This window comes from Exophiala xenobiotica (assembly GCF_000835505.1).
Source record: "Exophiala xenobiotica strain CBS 118157 unplaced genomic scaffold supercont1.1, whole genome shotgun sequence".
NCBI classification, from domain to species: Eukaryota; Fungi; Ascomycota; class Eurotiomycetes; order Chaetothyriales; family Herpotrichiellaceae; genus Exophiala; species Exophiala xenobiotica.
In genome coordinates this window covers 2,048,201-2,065,499 of record NW_013562494.1, presented here as the reverse complement: position 1 = coordinate 2,065,499, position 17,299 = coordinate 2,048,201, and the positions used below count along the sequence as shown (strand labels likewise).

Genomic DNA, 17,299 nt, shown 5'->3' with positions numbered 1-17,299 from the left:
GCAATAGTCATTTGGATTGACTATTCCCCATGGGAGAAGTGCGTCCATCTAATGAATGGCATCAATTAATGTAGTTCCAACTGAACGACGATGGGCCGCCTTGTAGCTAGGGACCACAACGCCTTTCTTCCACAAGCAGTAGCAAGTAAGGCAGGAGGTTAACAATGGCTTCAAGACAGTCGGCTCACTTACCTGTCATAGTGATCCTTCGCCGGTGAGCCGGTGAAGTGAAGGCGGAGTGTTAGCAGCCTCGCTTTGTTTATCGGTTTGGCAGAAAAAAGGCAATGCATCTCCTTCAAAATCATGGCTCACTCATCTTTCACTGAGTTCTGACCTTTCCACTCACCAATTGTTTGATGTCGTCGCGATCGTCGTCTTGTTTTGGACGCGTGTTGTGAAAATGTCCGGCAATATGTCGCCACTAGGAGAGACGACCACCCCAGACGACGACCTCTTCTTCTCTTCTCCTGGACTCCACTCCACGCAACGCGATCCGCAAGACGAGGTGCAAGAGCTGGTTGATAAAACGCGCAACATGGCGGGTTTCAGTCCAGCCCTCAACAGCTTCATGGCGCTTCACAAAGCTGCGTTCCTCGAGATGTTCAATCGCCAGCTGCAGTTGATCAGGTCTCGTTCACAAGCCTTTGAAGATGCTCACATCACCGTCTTCGACAAAGTGCTTTTGGAGCTCACGCAGAACGGCACAGACTTGGACAACCCAGCGGCGATCCAGTACTACTGCGAGGAGTACCTGGGCATCAATACTGGAGCAAGCTGTGAAGAGACCAGCCGAGTTCTTCATCAGACCATGGATGTCCCCAAGTTGTTGACGAGAGGTAACTCACCCTTCCCCAGGCCCAGATCTCGCGGGTTTGTCTTAGTCTGACTTTTGCCGTGTGCCAGAGATGACCACCAACAACCCGAGAGATACCGGTCGACGAAGCCTTGCTCCCGAGCCAGAACCAAGCGATTCCGTCCACCAAACAGGCGCGAAACAAGACAAGGAACCACAAGTCGCGCGACTCCTGCAGGTTTACGAACGAGCCAAGGCAGACTACTTCGCCGTCTCCGGGGTGGAGGGCCACGAGACCATCGAAGCAGCCAAGTTTCTTCGCGACACGGCCGAAAACACCCTCCAATATCTGAGCGACAAAGTCATCGACCCGAACGCGCTGACCGAGCTGCAGTCGACGTTCAACATGGCCAAGGCAACCGTGGTCTCCTTGTCCGGCGGCAAGAAGCGCAAGTTCGACACCGTCGAGATGGACAGTCTCAGAAGCGCGCCGCGTGGTCCAGGTGGTGGTACTAATGCAAGCGGTGCAGGAGGCTATGGCTCATCACAAGCAGGACGCCGTCGATCGAACCCCTACCCGTCCAAGAGCTCCGACAGTGGCTATGGAGGAGGTGCATACACATATGAAGGCGGCGCAGCCAGGGACATCATGGACAGAGATAGAGATAGGGATCGGGATCGAGAAAGAGACAGAGACAGGGATGAGCGCGACCGCAGCGATGACGAGGCGTGCCGTTCACGAAGTGCAAGTCCGAGAGAGCGTCGTCGCAGCTATGGGTACTCGAGACGAGAGGTGGACTCGTACAAGCCTCGCAAGTGAAAGGATGAAGTTTCTAAAGTGGTACGGAGATCTTTCAGAGTTGAATCAAGGATGGTACACTGAGGTACTCGTGAAGGATGTCGAACAGCGAATGACCGAGAAAGACGAGCCGTGTGAGCGGGACCATCAGAGTCACGTGTCAGATTGAGTAGCTTAGATAAGCAAGAAAGAAACTGTGCCCCGCATGTGCCAAGAACCAACCATATTAGGCTTTGTTAAAATGCTACTAGAAAGGCGCAGCTACTCGTAGGTGCCCAGCGATTCCCGACTGCCTTCTGACCATGGTTATGCCCGTAAGTGGACATGGTTCAGCAGAAAGACGCATGGATGGGCCTTAATTTTCAAGTGGTCATCATCTCTAAGCATCATGTTCAGAGGCGGCAAGGCCCCTTTAGCATCGATATGCCCCTAGCGTTGATCCGAATAGAAATTGCGCCAGGAGTACGGAGTATTCCTCACCAGATAATGATATTGAATGAAGTTCAGTTGGTTCCCAAATGCCCGTTCTATGCTTCACCCACTTTGGAACGCCCTTGCTATATGCAAACACAAACCCATGCACCATCGATAAACCCGCCTTCGCCATTGACATGATCCTTCTACAAGGCGAATAACGCGACAGCGCCAGCCAACGCCATACCAGCCCCATTGAGACCGATCGCCACCGCGCCGCCAGTGAAGGTCGAAGCCGGGGCAGATGAGGTGCCCGTCGCGGCGACTGTGGTGCCGGCGGCAGCGGAGGTAATGGTTGCCGTCGCGCTGGCAGTAACAACACTGCCCTCTGAAGCGGTGCTGTAGCTTATTGTAGCCAAGGTTGAAGAGCAGTCAAAGCAGAAGGACGGACCGGTGGTTGAGCTCCACGGTCCGCTGGCCGTAGTTGTTGGGTGGGAGGAGTCGCCGGAGGACCATGATCCGGTTTGTTGCGTGGGTGGCATGACGATCACGGAGCTGCCGCTGGTGGTTGTGGTGGCACCTGTGCTGTTGGAGGAGCTGGAACCCGAGGTCGAGCAGGTCTTGCTGGCGAGGCAGGAGAATTGAGTGGAGTACTGGAATTCACCTGTTCCGTCGACAATGATCATCATACCGTAGCCGGTGGCGGTGTTCTGGGTGCCTGGAGCCAGGTCGCATGGGACTTCCCAATCGTAGGACTTTTGGCTGGCTGGGATGCCGGAGGCGATGGCGCTGTCGGAGGGGACGCAGTTGGTTGATGGACCTTGACAGAGAACCAAGCTGACAGTTACGTCGCTAGTGGGATGGTCCTCGGGGTCCCATGTCACTGTGAAGCTTTCGCCTTGGGTGATGGGCTGGGGAGCTTGTCAGTCAAGGGACCTTCGGGGGTCGAGGGGAACATACATGACTCAAGTCTGGCTCGAGCAATGGTCCCCAGGTGTTTGCGCCGGGCTTGGTGTAGGCTTGCGCAAGGCTAGCAAGGCCTGCAGCGAGGAGGGGAGCGATGAGTGAATGCATCTTGGATTACACGTATATTCTAGGCTTGACTTGATCTTCTGACAGCGGTTGTTGGAAGGTTGTGCTTGGTGGAACGAAGATGATAATGACCGACTTTTTGTAATGAGCGACGAAAGGTGTCCAAAGAGTGACTGTGAATGCAATACGACGACGAACAGGCCAGCTGAAAATGTTCAAAATGCAAAATTCGAGCACAAACCTCAGAGCTGAATAATGGGAGATTTGGCGGGTTATAAAACTTACCGGGTAAGGACGTTGGGTGGTACTCAGTAGCGGCTGCTCAGCCTCCATCCGTGACCCCGTGTGTCGACGGCTCGACGGCTTGGGAAATTGCACGCGTAACACGACGGCACCATCCCCCTAGAAGTCGGGAAATACGAGCCTTTGATTTCTGAACACCAACGAGATGGTTAGGGAGCTGCTTCGCCCCCAAAAATAGAAGATTTCATGAAGCTAGGCTGGTGACGGTGGTATCGAAGTGCGTGTAGCAAGACATTGGTTTCTCTCGCCTGTAGGGGAAGAGCCTCGCTGGATTAGCCATCGCTCGGAAGCTCCAGCTGAGACCAGGAGCTGGATGGAGGTTTCTGTTCGAGGATCTCCACGGGCGAGGACGCTGAGAGATTTCGGTTTGCGCAAGATAAACGATTGATGTACTGAAGACCGCACGCATCGACTCGTCAAACTGAATCGTGTTGTGATCGACGAGATCTGAGATGCATAATGCCACGATGCGTACCGGAATTGTGGAGTGAAGACATTCAGGCACTGAACATCCTGGTAGCCACGCTGATGACATGCCAAGGTTTCCCCCTGGCCTCAGTATCAATATCTGAAACTTTCTCCTGGTTTCCTTCAGACTTGATCTCCTCGGACTCACTTTTCTGATCGATGGAGACTGTTGCAGACCATTTTTACCAGATCATGCATGTCACTTAGCACAGCACTTCCGAGAAGCGTTACAAATTTCCGGGCCGGGGAATTGTCCAACTGTTGCTTCAAGTGCCAAAAGGAAGTACTAAAGATTTCAGATGGGAATATGACATTGCTTTAGAATGGTGGTCTGCTTGATCTCAGACTGCTTCATCTCCTACGATATATTATAGTGGATGATAAATCCTTGCCCTTGAGAGGATCACGCCCTCTTCGCCTCATCCCAGACCTGCTGCAGCTGCCTCTCCAATTTGGCTCCCACCATGGGCTGTTGGCTTCCTGACACCCGAGTGACTCTGTCTAGCTGAAATGGAAGCATCTCGCCCGTATGGCCGATGATGAGCGTCAATCGAGCAAATTTGTCAAGTTAACCCGCTGCAAACAGTCGAAGCAGGTGAAGCGCATTCTCGCTGTGCCAGCCACAAGTATACATCCTAAGCGTGTGTGCGATAGCGTTCGCGTAGTTGCCGTCAGGCAGCAGAGATTTGCCTCGAAACCCTCGCCATTTGACTCCATCAAAGCAGGAAAGCGCTATTCCTACCGCAAGGAGCCTTCGATGCCCTGCTAACAAGAAACATCTTGTCCCAAGCCAAGTGTCAGAAACACGGTGACTTTTGAGGCGCACAGGTTCATGTCTTTTGTACTGATGACTAAGCCGGGGTATGTCAGCCCGTGGGACCCTGATTGGCTACCTCCAGCTACAACTTTGCTTTCGTGCGGATGACTGCGAAGGACATGGCTGCCTCGACCTTGGTTCTTCAGCCGGGGCTCATCTCAAGGTCATCGCACCGAGACCTCAATACTCGTGCTGATCCACTCCATGGAAGTCAGCAGCGCCTTCGAACCGAGATAACGTCCGGCTAGGAAGCCCAGCTTCGGCCATGCTTTCGTCTCAGTCCAGTAATCCAGGGTCTAGTTCCAGAGTGACTCCTGCGCCTACAGTTCTGACGCCGCAGTCTAGTAGCGAAGACTCGCCAATCGCCGTAGCGAGAGCCTCACGTGAGATCGACAGCGACGCTGTGGAGCTGCGAAAACTGCACCACCATGCCTCAGCTCTTGAACGAAGTGATGATAACGAGAGCGAGAGTGAAGAGGAGAACAAGCCGATCAGGCGTCTCAAGCGAGTCGCGACACAATCCAAGGAATACACAGATGAAGAAGAGGATGCCGTTGTCCGCAAACTGGACAGGAAACTCGTCATCTTCCTGGGCTTTCTATACATGCTGAGTTTCCTGGACCGGTCTAATATCGGTAATGCTCGCATCGCTGGCCTGGAGAAGGACCTCGCTCTGTCTTCTTCGCAATTTGACTGGCTACTCACCGCATTTTACATCACTTATATCGGGTTCGAGTGGATGATTCTGCTATATCGGCTCGTCCCGGCACATGTTTACATCGCACTCTGCGTGATGTCCTGGGGTGTTGTCGCAAGTCTACAAAGCTTGACGACTTCGTTCAGCCAGCTCTTGATCCTGCGCGGCTTCCTGGGGATTACTGAAGCAGCATTTGGTCCTGGGGTGCCTTTCTTCATGACCTATTTCTACAAAAGGTCTGAACTGGCGTATAGAGTCGGACTCCAAATCTCAGCTGCGCCACTAGCGACGAGTTTTGCAAGTTCTCTGGCTTGGGTGATCGTGAAGATAAGTCAGAATGGTCCCATCGCGCCTTGGAGGGCGCTGTTCTTGGTCGAAGGGTTCCCCTCAGTGCTAGCCGCTGTTGCGGCCTGGTACTATATCCCAGACTCGCCAGCGAAGGCTCGCTACTTGACAGCGAGGGAGCGGAAAGTCGCCGTTCTCAGGCTCCAGTCCGAGCAGCACCACTCACATTCGCACGGGTCCGCGTCTGGCACCACCTTGGCACGGCGCCTAGATCTCAAGGACGTCCTCTCTACTATTCTCGACCCCAAATCCTATCTCACGGCTCTAATGTTCCTCAGCGTCAATGTGTCGTTCAGCTCTCTACCCGTCTTCCTCCCGACAATCATAAACAGCATGTCCTTCTCACCATTAGCGTCTCAAGCACTAGCAGCTCCTCCCTATCTCTTCGCCTTCTTCTTCGTCCTACTGATAGGACGGTATAGCGACAGAATGCCCGATTCAAGGTCTCTCTTCCTTATAGGCGTTTCGTTACTCAGCGCTTTTTCGTACGCTGGCATCTCCATTGCCGGATATCTTCATGAGTCCCTGGGTGAGGCTGGCAGTATAACGATACGCTACGTCGGTGTATATGGTGCAGCCATGGGGTTATTCTCCTCGGTCACATTGATCATTACTTGGACGTTGAATAATCAGGCTACAGCGACAGGCAAGGGGACTGGGCTTACCCTCTTGAACATCGTGGGTCAGTGCGGTCCGCTTATTGGCGTACATGTGTTTCCTAAAGATCAGGGTCCATTATACGTACAGGGCATGGCCATCTGCGCTGGATTTATGGCATTCGGCGTTGCTGGACTGGCCGGAATATTGAGATTGGTGCTCAATCATGCCAACAAGCGGCATGGTCTGTCAAAGCCCGCACAGAGTGGGGAGTATGAATTAGTAGGGAGGGCTGGAGGCAAGATTGAAGTGGACGATGAGCTGGGAGACGTTGAGGAGACCCTCATTGGAGGCTCCAGAAAGGTCAACAGCGAAAATGGCGGATTTCGATATATGCTCTGACGTGATAGTTCTGAAATATATATGTCACATGCCTGAGAATTTGGGACACAAACGATGAAATGTGATTGCCCCGGGATTCGAGTACAGAGCATTGTTATAATATTATGTACAAGACATCAGCAGGTTTGATGCCATCAATTTCATCTTGAGCTCCGAACTCCATGTCCGCCACGAGCATCGTTGGAAATGGATATTTCAGTCTCGAACTCGCATTTATACTTGGTGCGATCCCTTGGAGCTGTCACTCCCACCTGGGTTCTTATCTTCGTTCGCCTTTTGTTGTCCCAGCTTCTGCATTTGCTCCATCGTCATATTATGCTTGTCACCGCGGACGTTCTGTTCACTGTTGCTTCCGAGCTCGGGCTTCCACTCTCCTTGGCCAGTCTTTGCTTTCTTCAAGCTATCGGATTTGTGATGCTCGATGTGCTTGTCTCGGTCTTCGCGGTCTAAGAAGATAGCCGTGTCAGCATATGAATTCTTGGGTACAGACAACCTTTGTGCTACGGTGGTGGTGGATTGTTCGACGCTGCTGGGAACAGATGGCAATTACCAAAGAGTAGACATCGTTCGAATTCAGCGGTAGTACAGAGAGTCACGTACGGATGTTCTCTTCGTTCAAGCCTCGGCGTGCTGAAGAGATATGGAATGCTGCCACTGATCGTGATGGAAAAGCTCTTCCTGTTGCCCGTAGAGGGGTCAAGCTGCGGCTGAGGTAGGACATGATGGTGGAAATGGTCAATGGTACGCAGCGGGACTGCAAGGAATGCTGTGTCAAGATGAGTTTCTCTCAGGGCAGTGCTGTTGGACTTGTGACTGGTAAAAGAAGACGGTCTGAAGTTGTAAGGACGTGAAGGAGCTACGGAATTACCTTCCCACGTCTTCCCAATCACTTCCTTACGCAAGTGACAGAACCGAGGGTTAGTCCAAAGCCCGAGATTTCTGCTCATGACGTCGTGAAGCACGTGACATGTCGTCATTGTAGACATCCCAAGCGAAAAGATCCGCGCGGGTTCCATTTCCGGGGAAAGTGCGAATTAGCCAGACGGTGATTGGTGGAACAATATATATCACATGATCGTCATTTAGATCCAAACCGTGTCACTGCTTGTCCTGGTCTTGGCAGTCCGTCGCGTTATTCGGCCTCAAGGCGCGCTTCCTCGAAGTACTCAGCAGGAAGGTCCACTGAAGACCAACATCTCTAGGAAACAGAAGCACAATGCTGAACTCGCCCGCAAAGAGACGGAGAATAACTGGCCCTGAACCACAATCGGATATTCCTACGGACAATGACGGTCAACAACCTACGACTCCTACCAGAGCCTCGTACCTCTCGCCCACCAAGAGTTCCCTAGCACGATCTCATCCGCACCTCATCACACGTTCCACCGGCGGCGCTTTGACGGAAAATCGAGGGAAGACTCTGAGAGACGAAATCCCCAGTAAGAAATCCAATCCTACAGAAGTGCCCGAGGCCCTGCCATCCAGTCCCACCAACCACACCAATCACACCGAGGACAATAGCCCAGCACTGAACCAAGTAGAGGAGGGCTTGCCTGAGAAAGAGTCAGTTGATATACAAAAAGAGACTGCACCTGCTATTTCGGCACGTTATAGCAGGAATACTCGGTCACCACTGAGTGAACGTCAACCGTCGCAACTCAATGGATCGAGAAGAAGACACTTTAGCCAGGATCCTCTACCTCCGCCCATAATGCCTACTCTTGTACGTCGAACAGATTCAAATGCTCAGGCTGCAACTCGACCAGGAAGTAATGAGCCAGAGCTACCTCCAACGCCTGTTCAGTTGGGACTGGATCCGGCACCCGAAAGACCTCGAGGCTTAGCGTCCAGCAGCAGTCCGAGAGGCTCACAGGCAGGCAGTGGAAGACACAGAAGACGGACAAGATCAGGTGTCGCCGTCACAAGTAGTCCTCTGAAACCCAAGGCTCGCGCACCAGCTACGAATGGCGATGAAGCCCGGACAAATACAGACAACCATGTTGCTGAAGCACCGGAGAGCGAGCCTGAAGCACCAGAAGATGAAGGGACCGAAAATCTCCCTGCGGAACTACAAGAGAAGCACTCAACTCTTCGGTCACTCCGAGAGGAGTTGAATCGGCTCAATGAAGAGAATGAGCAGTTGGAGAACTCGATCAAGAGTGAAGAGGCTCTCACTGATGGTGTCTTAACAATCTTGCGACATTTTCCATCTCAGAACGGAGTATCCTCAAGTCTTACTGATTCTTCCTCGTCTCCCGTACATCTGACCTTATTCTCACCTGGCAATCTCCAGCTCAAGAGCCGCACTAAGACCTCAAACGAACATGGCCGAATAAAGCTTGTCCACATCTTGACTATTTCAGCGCCAGCTCCTTGGCTCCCCAATGTGTTTGCTTGCGCCTTCAGAGTGGTCGTCGATGCCGAGATCGGACAAGTGGAACATGCCCAGATGAAAGATTTCATGCACGACAATCGACCTTACAAAACACCCAGACGGGGAATTTACAGGTGGGCAAGCGAACGCTTGCAGGACCGGCAAGATCGTCTATGCATACAGCACTTCGATCTCGCTGGTGTGATTTGGGGAATGGGAAAGTGGTTCGGCGCCACTGTTGAACGCGCCAAAATCTTTCGTAGGCTGGATGTCCGGTACAATAAGTCTTCTTCGGCCAGCAACGAAGGTGAATTCAAAGTGCACGACAAGATATTGACTCAAGAACTGGCCATTGAGTTGTCCCCATTTCTCGAGGCGACACAGATCGAAATGGTGGCCCAAGCGCCGACCTCTAAGAAGAGGCATCCAGCCTGCAAAGCTAAAGTCATGCTGATATGGAACATCGACCTCGACTGGACTGGGGAAGTCGTTTCTGATGTCTCTCTGGCGTTCAATGGGGTCTCGACGAAGGCAGAAACAGGGCTGAAGGAGGTCTTTTCGAGTTTGTACCAGACGAAGGGGGTTATGGCAGCGTTTGACAACGTTTGGGACATGATCCATGCGGATGAAGGTACCGAGCGAGAGCTGGCAGATGGACAGAAGCAGACAGGAAAGAAGCGAAAACGTCCTTCGAAATGAAGTGTAAGCGAGATGTGCTACGATGTATGAGTCATGACTATGATTGAGATACCGGAAATCGGTGGTGATGAGGATTGCTACCTGCTGTCAAGTTGAATTAGCGACGCTGTATGGAGATAATATACCATGCGTTCAAGTTGACGAGAGAATCCAATTCATGGTATGTGAGCTTGGAGAGTGGAATAATTGAGCCAAAGTGGTAGAGAGCAAGATCCGATGTTAACTTGATTTCATTGATATCTCCCTGTCATTGATGTCGTGTCGTGTGAAAGGACGACAAAAAGGACTAGTCCATGAGAAGACCGATTGCGAGACCATGGTGAATGGGGCACAACCCTCGACCATGTTCGCTGCTGATTTTCGGAAATGCACTCCAGCCATGAACATTTGCAAGGCTTTGGGAAGCCGATAAGGAACATCATCTTCTGCTGGACCGCTGCACTTGCTAGGAATCTTTCGCACTTTTCTGTTTCAAGGCCCCGCCAACCCGCGATTCGTCTATTTCTTCTTCGCATCCTCAGCCTCAGCCTTGGCCTTCTCTCTCTTCTCCCGGACACCGGCCAGTCTGGCATCTGACCTGGCGATTCTGAGTTTGCGGAAAGCGTTCTCCTCGCCCTTGGGCATGTCACCCTTCTTGATCTCCTGGAAGGCGTGCTTGAGACCGACACCGCTGTCGATGGGGATGGCCGCGGTGACCTTCTTGACGATCTTGCTCTCGTCCTCCGCCATCTTGACGTCCTCGGCGGAGCTGTCGAGCTTCTTGTGCTGGCCGGACTTTCGGGGGAACAGGATCAAGCGGGCTTTGTAGGCCTTGAGGCGGGCGACATTGGTGGTCAGGGTTTCTTGGTTGGTGGTCTGACGGCGAGCGTCGACAGAGATACCGATTGTTGGGGCGAGTTTGCGGGGGATGCCAGCTTCCTGTAGAGACTCGTTGTTAGTATCGCCGCCTCAATTGGACTTTGTGTGTAAGAATGTTTCAAAGCACGACTCAATTCCCCCCGGGACTAGCATTTCCATGCTTTTGAATCCCATGTTGCGCAGTACACTTCCAGCTGATCATGTAATATTTTCGTCCCTCTCTTCTCGTCCCCACCCACAGTCTCATTGTGCTCGCATTGGAAGAGGGAGTGCAGTCGTACCTTCAATTCAACCAAAGTGAATCCTCTACCAGCTCTGGCGCGACGGTTGTACTTGATCGTAGGGCATCGAACGACGGGCTTGAGTTTGTCGACTGGTCGGGGAGCGACGGCGGCGGCCTTGGATAGACGAGCAGCCCGTCTTCGAGATTTGCGGCCTGGCTGGTCAAAGTGCACGCGGACCCGGCGTTGCCAGTCCTTGTGGAAGTGGTTGTTGGGCAGTTGCTGGTTGTGTTTGATCGCCATTGTGTCCGACGATGCAGGATGCTACACAACCTTGAACTGAAAGGAGGGTGAGTTGTCGTTGTTGGATTTCGAAAATCTGGCCGCGAATGGGCTTGTTTTGCTGAGATGCCAGTGTGAAGCCGCCAGGAAGCGGGCTTGGCGAAAATTATTGTGCGCCAAGGCATTCAATGTCATGTGACCCAACCAGTCGGTGAACGCCGAGTTCAGCCCAGCCTCGTCTTGCCTAGCCGTGTTGTGCCGAAACTTTCGACGAAGAGCTTGTTGTAATAGACATGAGACAAGATCTTGACGGGGAAACTCAGCGAAGTCTGGGAAACGCTTTCCCATCCAGTTGCAAGCAGCCAAATTACAGCAGTCATCAGGCACAATGTTACAAGAATTGACCAAGCTCGTATGAACTGAAGAACGGACGTTGAGGACGATTTCTTGATTCATGAGATTGAGCTTAAGCTACTGTACTTGGTACATCGAGTATTTCATCCATTACAACAATGGGATTGAGTGGGTATCCTGAATATCACATACAAAAACGCCCAAGCTGGCACTGATAGCCTCAATCATTGGCTCCAAGATTCAATACCCAGTCCAACGCCCTGAGATATTTTTGCTTTCTTCACTTTGACATCTGTCTCGCCAAAACTGCCTCTGCGCTTCTTACCATGAGCAGACTTCTTGACGGGACCAAAAAGTTTGCTCTGAAGAAGGTTGCTTGACCGCTCGGCACCTTGAGATAGTCGCAAGCTTTCCTGGTTTCCAGGATTGCGACGCAGCATATCGCTAGCGAGCGAGCTAGCCTGGGACTGCGGAACATCATCCGCGCTACCTTCTTCAGCATCCGAGATTGAAATAGTGCTGTCTCGATCATGTCGTTCTCTTTCTGCAGATTCAATCACCAGTTGAGAAGCGGGAGCCGAGAATGGGACCATGGACTCCGGATAACCATCACTAGTCGTGGGACGGTGTTGGGCAGGTGTGGTGTGCAAAGAGGACATTGAATGAGCACCTCGAGTATGGCCCTGTTTCAGCTTCGACGCATGGGTTTTCGTGGGAGTGGATGGTACACTGAGACTTTCACGGCTCAAAACCTGATCCGCTGCTAGAAGTGCAGCTATATTTCCGTGACTTGGTGCGGACTCTGCGAATCTTGGTACCGCTTTGCGTTGTGGTGTCGTATAAGCATCGCGTGGTGTTGTGTATGATGGAGACAAGCTTTTGAGTCGGCTGAAGTGTTCTCTGTTGTCGCGAATGCGTTTCTTGAGGCGCTCATTTTGCTCCAGCAGTAATTCAACCTTGTCTTTTTCCGCGTCGAGGACTTTCTTGACTCGCAAGAGTTCGTGCTCCGCTTCGTCTCGCTCATCCTCCAACATCCTGCACGTTCTTGTCAATGCTTCGATCTGTGGCTGTGGAAGTGGCTGTGAGCTGCGCATTGAGAACGACGTGCGGTTCTTGTGTTCAACTGTTTGAAGGACTTCGATCTCGCGTCGAATCATCTGACGCTCGACTTCGGCTCTTTGGGCAGCCTCGTCTGACTCCATGCTCAACAAACTGTGCTGCAGCTTGAAATGCGCCGCGGATGTCCTGGCATCTTGAACGGCTGCGACCAATTCTTTCGCCATGTCTCGCAGTTCTTGAATGTCGGCTTTGGCAATTGCGTCTGGGGTAGGCAATGCACGTAGGGCATTAGTTTTGACAGTGCTAGGCGGCGACGCAAGTAATCCATCGGCAGGACCAGCGCTCATGCGATTGACGGGTGAATGGAATCGAGGCGGCTGCGTCGACGGAGGAGGGGTCATGCTTGCTGACATTGGTGGGGGTGAAGCGTACGCGGCCGACTTGTTCATGCTGTCTGCTGAACGACTGCGGGCGGGCGCAGGAGTTGAAGGTAACTGGGAATCCTGCGCTGCGTCTTCCGTATCCGCCATAGTGAGTAAGAAAACCCGGGTCGGAGAAGTCTGTTTACAGCTGCGCACGACCTGAGGAAGAGGAAAAATGAAGGATGTCGAAGATCGACCTTTGAATGTGCTGTCACTCTGGGTTGGTATCGATAGCGGTGGAGTCGAGAGTTAAGAGGGCGCAACGGTCAAGTGACGGGAAGATCGCAACACCTATGTTGATGATCGGACCGCCAGATGGCACATTGTGATTGATGTCTGTGAGACGCGACGGCTGGTTGGAGGAGTTGTAGTAAATATTCAAGAGGTCGAAGACAGTGCGCATAGTACGGAGGGGAAGTTGAAGTAGGGATGATATTTGACAGGCTGGGTTTGGGCCATTGAAGAAGAGGCTGGGAAAGCGGGAAGGCCTGTGAGGTGGTCACGGTGGAGCAGCACGAACAAGGCTCACAGGCTCTAGCGATGGATGAGACTGGTCGACTCGCAGACTGCCACTAGCGGCCACCGAGCACCGCGACTTTCCCATCAAGACGCGTCGAAGATTTAGGCTCCCAGGGGCGTTTCCGCTAGTTCAGTTTCGGGGCATTGAGGGCCATCCGAGCCATCATCGGCGCCACTGGGCGCTCTCTATGGCGCACCACGCATTGCTACGACAACCAGTCGATCTTTCACACTCCGCAACCCCCCCTTTTCCCGTCAACACCGGAACTCATTATTTCACAGAGCTTGGACTTACCTGGTACCCATCTACTCCATTTCCACGTCCCTTGCGAGTACCAGTTCCACGCATGCAATGTCTGGGTTTCCAATAAATTGTCCAAGATCCATAAACGTAGCAACCTCTCTCTGACGGAAAGATTCATCCCGTATTGGAGCATGGACCAAGAGTACGGGTCCAACGTTCCGCTGCGCGGTGGCATTCCACGTCTGTCAAGGCTACCCATGCCACGTCCAAGCGCGTCTATCGACAACCTGAAGCTCGCCGCCAGGTCATCAACTGTTCCAGGAATGCACCAGGATGACTTACGAAAGAAGTCCAACTTACCTCGCCCAGCAGGCCCTCCAGGGCCGTTGGGAGAAAGTTTTAATCACAAAATCCGCTCTCGTTACGCATGGAACGACAAATCCGGGAAACCAAGAAGCGCGTCTCCCGTCCGAGACGCTCTTCGTGACGCGCACACCGCAGTCTTGGATACCACACCACCAGGCACGAAGCACGATGTGCCGGTATTCGAGGACGCTTCTGAAAATCCAAGCAATGGTGAAGCCATTAATGAGACGAAAGACCGGCCGAAACCTCGACCATCGTTGTCAGAACGGACAATCGAAACTCTATCGACAGTATCACCCTGTCCGGCACCCATGACAAGGAGATCAAGCCTGTTTAGCACTGACGGCATCCCACCTCCTGTTCGGCCGACCTCGAGGATATCCCGTCCCACAACGCCAGCAACACCTCGTCCAGAATCCCCGAGCAAGCGACATTTTCGGCCTCCAGGAAGGAGCTCACCAGCGAAAGACGTCGTACCTCTTCCGCCAGTCATTTCACCAGGCGACATTTATACTCCACCTAAAGCCTTCGTGAGAGGCCAGCGGTCGAGGATTGCAAAGCCTCTACGAGATCCCAGGAGGTCAGCCAGCTCCGCTTTCGAAATTCCGTCTTTAGATCACCACATTGATCCGTCAGGGGAACCCCCGGCCCAAACCATGAGGTCGAAGCCGGTCTACAGTAGCAAAACAATATCGTCATATTCTACAGCACCGAAGCCATCGCTTGCGTCAATATTCAGAGATCCTGCCCGAGATCCTGCCCCTACACCCAAGCGTGAGACCAAGAACAATGCTTCGGGTACTGGTCCGAAGCCCACTGTTGCAAAGCCCAGATCAAAACTCCAGGGTCAGAGCAGCTCGAAGTCGGAGCAGGATCGAGATCCCCTAATGGGGCAAGATACGCAGACGACCATGTCTCCAAAGTCGTCGGCGGTTCTACGAGAGACGATCGCAAAAGCAAAAGCCGCCAAAAGAGAAGCGCTAAGAAAGTCTGCTGGAGCACCGGAGAAAGCTTCGACAGATCCTACCTGGGAGCTTGAGGTCCCTGGTCAGACGATCGAACGTGGAGATAACAAGGGTTTGTTACGAAAACGTGTCCAACAGGCTGTCACGACAGGGCAACTGAACATTGCCGGAATGAGCTTGAAACGAATACCTCCAGAAGTAATGAACATGTATGATCCAGAAGACCAAAAGTTAAACTGGTCCGAAATGGTGGACCTCACGAAAATGAACGCAGCAGATAATGAAATTGAGGAACTCGAGGAACGATTTTTCCCGGGCTATTCGGATCCTCAGCTCCAGGATGACGATGACAAGAGTAACCAGTTCGGCGGCCTAGAAGTCATCGACCTCCACCGAAACCACATTCATCAACTGCCCGTCGGAATTCGGAGACTGACAAGACTACATTCACTCAACCTGAGTGGTAACAGATTGACCAACAATGCGTTTGAGATCATTGGGCAGATCCCGCAGCTGAAAGAACTCATGCTAGGTGAAAACCTCATTGGCGGAGCAATAGTTTTAGGATCCAGGACATTCGAGCATCTTCAAGTGCTCGATATTCATGGCAATGCCATAGAGTGCTTGGAGGAAGAGGCGCTGTCTCAGCTAAAAGGTCTCAAGAAATTGGACATCAGTGCTAACAAGCTATCGAGGCTGCCATGGGGTGCTTTTGTAAGCCTGCCGCTTGCAGAATTGAATGTCTCTAAGAATCAATTGTCCGGCATGCTCTTCGAACAGTCGACTTCGTTGCCAGAGATCCGTGTTCTGGATGCGTCGTACAACAATCTGGAAGGCCTAGCTGAGGACGTGCTCGATTTCCGCAGCTTACGTTCGATGAACCTGGACGGCAATCGACTTGTCAAGCTGCCTGGACTAACGAGGTGCAAACACTTGCAAACCCTGACGATTGCAGAAAATCAGCTGCATGATGTGCCTGAGGGTCTGTCGCAGCTCGAAGCTCTGGTGACTGCAGACTTTGGTCACAACAGCATCAGGATCGTTCCTCCCGAGATAGCAGGCATGAAGAGCCTCTCGAGCATGAATCTGGCAGGAAACCCGCTCCGAGAGAAGAAGTACCTGACTATGAGCACCGCTGAACTGAAGCTGGACCTTGAGAAGAAATTCGAAGCGCCTGAGCATGGAACTGAATCACCTGAGATAAAATCGAAGCCAGAAAGTGACTGTCGATTTAAGGTATCTCAGGGCACTCTCGATATGTCTTCTCAGTCCCTGTCGGCAATAAACCTGCTCGATATTGAGCTCGACGGATCAGAGGGCCCTATCCGGACTCTAAAACTTTCCAACAATGACCTCACCATGTTCCCGGTCGAACTCCTCGCCCACCCGATGCTAAAGTACTCTTTGCAGTTGTTGGACCTCAGTCACAACCCTCTCTTGCATTCAACGGAGTACCTGACTTCCGAACTGTTTCTTCCGAACCTGAAGTCTTTGTATATCGTTAGCACCGGTCTCACTTCTCTGGACGCATTGACGACGTATCTGAAAGCGCCGGTTTTGCAAGAACTCAACATTTCCTGCCATCGATTGGCGGGTCGTGTCCCATGGGTGCGAGCGTGGTGGCCAACCTGTACTACCTTGCTTGCGACGGATAACTGGTTCTCAAGTGTCGATGTTGAGGGTGTCCGCGGTCTCGAGGTGCTCGACATCCGCAACAACGAGATTGAGATGCTTCCTACTAGGATTGGCCTGCTGGGAAACAAGCCTGGCAGTGTCAAGGAACCCGGAAAGCTGCGATCGCTCGAAGTCAGTGGTAACAGATTCCGCGTCCCGAGACTCGCTGTTGTCGAGAAGGGCACCGATGCAGTCTTGAAAGATCTGAGACGCATGATCACGGTGGACGAAGTGCCCGAGGAATGGAGGGAGTTTATCTGACCTGCACCAACCCGATCTCGCCAACCCCTAGTCGGGCTTATTCTCTTCTTGATATGGTTTGTAGCCTAGGACGTGAGGTCTGACAGGCATCTCCCACTTGAAGCTTCCTGTCCGAATCCGGGAGTTGGACGTACTCTTAGCGGAACACTCCGTTGAAATTCGCCGTTGCATATGTTAATTTATCATTGCTCAGCGAACGACAGAGAGGAAAATGGGTCTTCCAGCACCATTACTCTGTAATACTTTCAGGATACCTTATGGATAGATCGATCCTGAAAGGGTTAGATATTTAGATGTATATTTCAAAAACATGAATTTACCAATCCTCTATGGT

The 17,299-nt window shown here is 52.3% G+C and overlaps 8 protein-coding genes across 9 annotated transcripts; 4 read left to right on the top strand and 4 right to left on the bottom strand.

Annotated features, from left to right (window-relative positions):
* Nucleotides 1–400: 400 nt before the first annotated feature.
* PV05_00798 (uncharacterized protein) lies at nt 401–1,613 on the top strand (the record flags this gene model as incomplete). Its single annotated transcript, XM_013465721.1, has 2 exons — nt 401–836; nt 904–1,613. 2 exons carry the CDS (start codon nt 401–403, stop codon nt 1,611–1,613), a joined length of 1,146 nt encoding a protein of 381 aa, XP_013321175.1.
* A 208-nt stretch (nt 1,614–1,821) lies between these two features.
* PV05_00797 (uncharacterized protein) lies at nt 1,822–3,279 on the bottom strand. Its single transcript, XM_013465720.1, has 2 exons — nt 2,967–3,279; nt 1,822–2,917 (listed from the first exon to the last, which is right to left on the bottom strand). The coding sequence occupies exons 1-2, from the start codon at nt 3,078–3,080 to the stop codon at nt 2,213–2,215; spliced, it is 819 nt and encodes a 272-aa protein (XP_013321174.1). The 5' UTR covers nt 3,081–3,279; the 3' UTR covers nt 1,822–2,212.
* A 1,484-nt stretch (nt 3,280–4,763) lies between these two features.
* Nucleotides 4,764–6,720, top strand: PV05_00796. Of its 2 annotated transcripts, XM_013465718.1 has the most exons (2): nt 4,764–4,920; nt 4,972–6,720. In XM_013465718.1, exons 1-2 carry the CDS (start codon nt 4,892–4,894, stop codon nt 6,665–6,667), a joined length of 1,725 nt encoding a protein of 574 aa, XP_013321172.1. In that variant the 5' UTR covers nt 4,764–4,891; the 3' UTR covers nt 6,668–6,720. The 2 variants fall into 2 exon arrangements, with proteins under 2 accessions (XP_013321172.1, XP_013321173.1); XM_013465719.1 differs by having other exon boundaries at nt 4,764–6,720.
* PV05_00795 (uncharacterized protein) lies at nt 6,678–7,567 on the bottom strand. The gene is made up of 2 exons (XM_013465717.1): nt 7,268–7,567; nt 6,678–7,113 (listed from the first exon to the last, which is right to left on the bottom strand). Exons 1-2 carry the CDS (start codon nt 7,386–7,388, stop codon nt 6,881–6,883), a joined length of 354 nt encoding a protein of 117 aa, XP_013321171.1. The 5' UTR covers nt 7,389–7,567; the 3' UTR covers nt 6,678–6,880.
* Nucleotides 7,568–7,849: 282 nt separating this feature from the next.
* PV05_00794 (uncharacterized protein) lies at nt 7,850–9,884 on the top strand. Its single transcript, XM_013465716.1, has one exon. It carries the CDS (start codon nt 7,884–7,886, stop codon nt 9,738–9,740), a length of 1,857 nt encoding a protein of 618 aa, XP_013321170.1. The 5' UTR covers nt 7,850–7,883; the 3' UTR covers nt 9,741–9,884.
* Nucleotides 9,780–11,225, bottom strand: PV05_00793 (uncharacterized protein). The gene is made up of 2 exons (XM_013465715.1): nt 10,880–11,225; nt 9,780–10,658 (listed from the first exon to the last, which is right to left on the bottom strand). The coding sequence occupies exons 1-2, from the start codon at nt 11,120–11,122 to the stop codon at nt 10,239–10,241; spliced, it is 663 nt and encodes a 220-aa protein (XP_013321169.1). The 5' UTR covers nt 11,123–11,225; the 3' UTR covers nt 9,780–10,238.
* A 315-nt stretch (nt 11,226–11,540) lies between these two features.
* Nucleotides 11,541–13,357, bottom strand: PV05_00792 (uncharacterized protein). Its single transcript, XM_013465714.1, has one exon. It carries the CDS (start codon nt 13,042–13,044, stop codon nt 11,680–11,682), a length of 1,365 nt encoding a protein of 454 aa, XP_013321168.1. The 5' UTR covers nt 13,045–13,357; the 3' UTR covers nt 11,541–11,679.
* Nucleotides 13,358–13,776: 419 nt separating this feature from the next.
* On the top strand, nt 13,777–17,288 carry PV05_00791 (uncharacterized protein). The gene has a single exon (XM_013465713.1). The coding sequence runs from the start codon at nt 13,891–13,893 to the stop codon at nt 16,963–16,965; it is 3,075 nt and encodes a 1,024-aa protein (XP_013321167.1). The 5' UTR covers nt 13,777–13,890; the 3' UTR covers nt 16,966–17,288.
* Nucleotides 17,289–17,299: the final 11 nt, after the last annotated feature.